This window comes from Microtus ochrogaster, linkage group LG8, assembly GCF_000317375.1.
Source record: "Microtus ochrogaster isolate Prairie Vole_2 linkage group LG8, MicOch1.0, whole genome shotgun sequence".
Taxonomy (NCBI): Eukaryota; Metazoa; Chordata; class Mammalia; order Rodentia; family Cricetidae; genus Microtus; species Microtus ochrogaster.
The window spans coordinates 18,002,355-18,007,795 of record NC_022033.1 but is presented as its reverse complement, the minus strand read 5'-3'; the positions used below and the strand labels follow the sequence as shown (position 1 = coordinate 18,007,795).

General features: G+C 55.3%; 1 protein-coding gene across 1 annotated transcript; it reads right to left on the bottom strand.

Moving 5' to 3' along the window:
* Nucleotides 1-2,618: 2,618 nt before the first annotated feature.
* Nucleotides 2,619-5,129, bottom strand: Mafb (MAF bZIP transcription factor B). Its single transcript, XM_005362994.2, has one exon. The coding sequence runs from the start codon at nucleotides 4,515-4,517 to the stop codon at nucleotides 3,546-3,548; it is 972 nt and encodes a 323-aa protein (XP_005363051.1). The 5' UTR covers nucleotides 4,518-5,129; the 3' UTR covers nucleotides 2,619-3,545.
* Between the last annotated feature and the right edge of the window lie 312 nt (nucleotides 5,130-5,441).

Here is a 5,441-nt window from a genome sequence, read left to right as displayed (position 1 = left end):
TTCTAGACAGAATCAGACCACCAAATTTAAAGCCTCTGCCACCAGAAGTCCCTGATCCCCTCTTATCACTGCAGGGACCTGCACAGTGGAGTCTCTCAGATAATCCCCTAAGAGAGGCCTGTTTCCTTAAAGGTGGCATATCTGTACCTGTAGTGGCGCTTGTGTAGGGAATTACAAATGGATCACTCCCACCTACACGTGGGAGAACCGGGCTCAGCTGCCTTTTTCCAAATGGAGGCCGAAGCCTTGCTTGCCAAACCTTGTCTCCACTGGGAAAATTGAATGGGTTTGGGAAATCACTCTGAGCTAAAGTCACACCACCGACGCACTACAGGTGTGGATCGTGGTTAGTATTATTTTGCTTTGTTTTTTGTTGTTGTTGTTGTTGTTGTCACTGTTGTTTTTTAGCCCCCCCCCCCAACTTCTTCCTGAGATGCCAATCACTAGCCCAAGCTCCCGGGATTCTAGCCAAAATCTGTTCCCTTGAAGTTTTACTCTACCTTTCTTTTCCAAGCGACCCCCTACTCAGGTCCCCGACTGGGCTTCCCTGCTTGGGTCTATAATTTCCCCATCTGGATCCTGAAATTCCCTGTTAGGAACTCCAATGACAAGAACTTCAAGGCATAGTAGAGTCTACGGGGAAGCAGGAAGTTCCATAGAGAGTTAGTCTCTGCCAAAAGAGGAGAGCTCCTCTAAGGTCTGGGCAGTCTGCCCCAATGCCAGAGAGAGGCTGGTCTAAAGGCAATCTAAATGACAGACAAGGTTCTAAGGAGACCACCAGGAGTGTGGGCCACAAGGTAGTACTGACCTTCATAGGACCAAGGAAAGGGAAGCGGCCTAGGGCCACTTCCACATCAGGAATCTTCAGGCTACGGTCATAGCTGCTAAGCCAGCCTAAGCCCTTTCAGCCTCCAATTTGAGGACACACTGACATCCAAGCTCCTCTATGCAGTGTCTTTTTTGAGGGCGCTTGGCCCTGTGTACCCTGAACATACTAACCTGGGAAGAAATTCCAAGGAGGAGCTTCCTATCTAGAAAGTCCGGCATCCCAACATCTAGTGTCTGGTGTCACCTGCTTCCATCAACCTCGGAGAAAGGAGGGCAAGCCTCCCTTTAGAGCCTGCAGACTAGTTCTAAGCTGCCCGTGCCTGGCTGAAGGATGTTGAGACCCAGGCAGAAGGCAAGGACTGCAACTTAACTGGCCCTGGACTCCAAAAGAAAAAAAAAGACCTAACGTCCTCTATCCAGGTGGCAACTCTTGGCCCGGCTTCTGTGGTTCACTACCCCTGCTGCAGGCCGGCTGGCAGCCCATTCCTGACCCTGATCGCCAAGCCTGAAAGCACTGGAGAGTGTCTTTCTCAGATATGCCCTCTCTCAGTCTCAGCGTAGAGATGCACTCTCGACTTGGGTCTGAACCTGGGTGGAAAGCAGACGACACATTTGAGGCTCACATAAAGCACACTCAGTCACACACTGGAGAGAACTGATCTGCCCACCCTTGCTTGAGATCCATTGCTAACAAATGCCCCAAACTTGATATTCAAGAGAAATTCTTGAAGAAACAAGAGTATTAAAGTCATGGAAACACAGAGTCCTCTAAATAAACGCCATTTCAATGGTTTTAATAAGCAAAATAGGAAACCATTTTAATAACCAAAAAACAGAAACCAGTCTGAATTAAAACTACAATAAGACTAGATTTTAATATTTTCATATCATAAGCAGGGGGTTGAAATTGATCCCTTATTTTACATGAAATTAAAAACAATTTCTGTTGCGTTGCTGCAAGTTTGATTTCAACACAGTTGAATCAGTAAAAACCAAAGCTCGTTTCCGATGCAGGACGAATATCCACAATATTTAAAACTGCAAGCACCATGCGGTTCATACAATCTTGTTATTACTGTAAATTTATCAACTAATACAAACTCAAAAACAAACAAAAAAAAAGCATCCAGCTAGCAGCGCCAGCAAATTCAGATGGGAACTTAAAAAAAAAGTACGCTTTCATTTTGGTATTTTTGTCAGTGCAACTTAAATCCTTTTACTGACCTGCAGAAATGAAAGTAACAATAAAGAAAAACACCCAGACCTCCCCTCTAACTACTGTACAACCGACGGGAGTGGGGACACCACCAATAACTCTTCCTGCTATCCCGACAGCAGGGAGACACATGGTGCACTGGTCTAAAGAACGCACTTGGAAGTTGCAGCATTACCTGCCTATGTGTGGGTTTCTGGTACATTCTGAGAATGGCAATTTGATTCGATGGGAGCTCAGGTCACCATTGACAAGTTGCAAGAGGTGGGGGGGGCGGAGTTCTTTCACCCTAAACCATGTGGGGGGGCTTGCAATTAGCACCTTCCTGGAGGGATTCCAAGCCAGCCCTTGGGATGAAAAATCAAGGAGCCGATCTCTTTTCTTTTTCTTCTTGGGGAGCAGGGGGTGGTCAGTTTGGCCAGAAGACCGGGTTGAGGACGTGCTCCTGCACCCAAGGTGTGAATTCCACAGTTATCTCCCTCCCTCACAATCTCTCCCTTAACACCAAAGAAACTGAAAAAAATGGGAAGGAAAGGGGGACCGAATATACAAATTCCAAAGGTTCCCCACGACAAAGTTGGTTGTTTTTCTATCTTTTTTATTTTTACTTACAAACAAAAATGCCATAATAATAAACCCAAACAAAGACTCAGCTTGCTGCTACGTTCTCAGTGTGGTTTGGCCGGGCGGGTAATTTACAAGCCGGCCGGCGACTGAAACTCCGCTCTCTCGCAGCCGCAGGAGTTTTGGAACTGCATCCCTACTCACTCAAAGAAACAAGGGGGTTAAGATCCATGATCAACAACATGCTAAAGTTAAACAAGAAAATGGTACAAAATAGAAATTATTACCATACATGTCCAGCATGCAGGATTAATATTTTTAATGCAGATTTTCGTATTTTTCTATATAATCGAGCAGGCAATAAAACTGATGAAATTTTTTTTTCTTCGCGCGCCGAATGTCCTAACTGAGGCCCGCGTCTCCGGCTGAGAGCCAGTGTTCTCCGGACTCTGGACAGACAGATTTGTCTGTTCTTCCTTCCTCAGCCTTGCCTCTCGCCCTCGGGGACTCCAGAGTCCCTCTCCTCTCCTCTGCTCTTCCTGGGGCGACCTGAGCTCTGGGCTGCGAATCGGCTGCCCTGGCACTCACAAAGTTCCCAGAGCCAGAAGTGTCCAGACGGCCTTGGCGACTCCTTGGAAAAGGCCTCGCGGCCTTCCAGCCTGGAGAAAAAGTTACTCCGGGACCTCCCACCCGCCCGGGTCCCTCTGACTTTGCCCAAATCTAGCAGGCTGCGCTGGCTTGAGCCGCTCTCTTCTGAGCCAAGGATCCCTACCCACCCGTGCTCCCGCCTGTCACCCGTGGCCCTCGCGTCCTTCCTCCCTCTCTCTCGAGTCAAATAGGTCAAGGCCGGGGCCATGGCAGGGACAGGGAGTCCAGGGTTAGGGACACAGGACAGGGAGTCTGGGCCAGGGCAAGGGCGGGGGCCGGGACCCGCCACGACTCACAGAAAGAACTCAGGAGAGGAGGGGCTGTCGCTGGTGGAGCCCGCCTCCCTGAAGCCGGAGTTGGCGAGTTTCTCGCACTTGACCTTGTAGGCGTCTCTCTCTCGGGCCAGCCGGGACACCTCCTGCTTAAGCTGCTCCACCTGCTGAATGAGCTGCGTCTTCTCGTTCTCCAGGTGATGTTTCTGCTGGACGCGTTTATACCTGCACGACTGGGCGTAGCCCCGGTTCTTCAGGGTCCGCCGTTTCTGCTTCAGGCGAATCACCTCGTCCTTGGTGAAGCCCCGCAGGTGGCGGTTCAGCTCACGCACCGACATGGACACCAGCTGGTCGTCTGAGAACCGGTCCTCCACGCTCCCGTTGCCACCCGCAGCCGTCGCTGCGGCCGCTGCGTGCGGTCCCGGCCCCGGGTGGCTGGTGGGCAGCTGTTGCGCCGGACTGGCAGCGCTGGACGGCGGCGGCGACGCTTGGTGATGGTGGTGATGGTGCGGGTGAGCGTGCGGGCCCAGCTCATCGTGAGTCACGCCGGCTCCTGGGTACCCGTGGTGAGGGTGAGGGTGGTGGTGGTGGTGATGGTGGTGCGCACTACGGAAGCCATCGAAGCTCTGTAGCGGCTGGGGCACTGGGTGGGAACCGATGAGTGCCTCCACGGCGTCCTCGGGAGTCAAGTTGAGAGCCTCGGGGTTCATCTGCTGGTAGTTGCTCGCCATCCAGTAGAGGTCCTCGAGATGGGTCTTCTGTTCGGTCGGACTGAAGCTGGGCGAAGAAGGCACCGAGCTGCAGGGTGTGCTGAGCGGGGTGGACGACACCGAGCCGGCCGGCTGCAGGCGTGTGCAGGGCCGGCCGGGACGCTCCGCACGCCCCAGCGGCTCCTTCTTCACGTCGAACTTGAGAAGGTCGAAGTCGTTGACGTACTCCATGGCCAGCGGGCTGGTGGGCAGCTCTGGCCCCATGCTCAGCTCCGCGGCCATCGCTAAAGCGAGGCTCAGCCGCCGCTGCCGCGGGGGAAACTTTGCGGCCGGCCGGGACGCGCCGAGCCAAACGCGGGGGCGAAGAGCGGCAAGCCGGGGAGGCGGGGAGCCGAGGGCGCTGCGGGCCGGGGCCGCCGGCCAAGCCTTTGTCTGGGGACTCGGCGGCGCGCCGGAGAGTCCTCCCGAGGCTGCCTGAGCTGCCCCGAAGCTCGGGGCTGCGGCCGCGCCGGGACCGAGAGGTGTCGAGCTGGGGCGGGGTGGAGAAGCAGGCGAGGTGCGCGTTGGGGCAGAGGGGAGGCGCGGGGCAAAGCGCCTGCCGCTCGCTCTCCGGCTCTTTGGCTCTAGGGCTTTCTTGCTTGCAGCCGCTCGCAGCACGGCTGTGCAGCTGTGCAGGAGCTGGCGCCGCCGCCGCCTTTTATCGCTTCCTGATGTCACAGGAGCGCGGGGGCCCAAGCGGCCCGGCGTGTTGGCCAATGGCTGCACGGCCCCCGCGGCCCAGCGACGCTGGGCGGGGCGTGCCTGACAGCTCCCCCGCCCCCCGCGTCAGCTGACTGGAGGCCGGAGGAGCCCCAAAGCCTCGGAGGCCTGGAGGAGAGAGCTGTAGCCGAGTGGGACTGCCGGCCCGGCCCAACCCCCAACCCCCTCTGAGTTGAGGTCCCCCCCCCCGCACACTCGCCTTCGGTGTGCGCCCCACTTCTGGACCAAGCCGCCGTTCCCAACCCCCTGCCTACACTCACGCCACCTTAGATACTCTTTGCACTCCCACCTTCGGCCCGTGTCACCCTCAAGTAGGCTCAGAATAAGAGCCGGGATGACGCTTTCCCGGCCCTTTGTTCCCAAGCGGCCCCCGCCCAGTGGGCGACGCTCCTTGTGTCCTCGGCGCCGCGGGCAGAGTGAATATGTGTCGTGCAAGCCTGTGTTTCT

Bases quoted from the DNA above. Each gene is read 5' to 3' on its own strand.
- Mafb (XM_005362994.2), bottom strand. From the start codon at position 4,517: ATGGCCGCGGAGCTGAGCATGGGGCCAGAGCTGCCCACCAGCCCGCTG.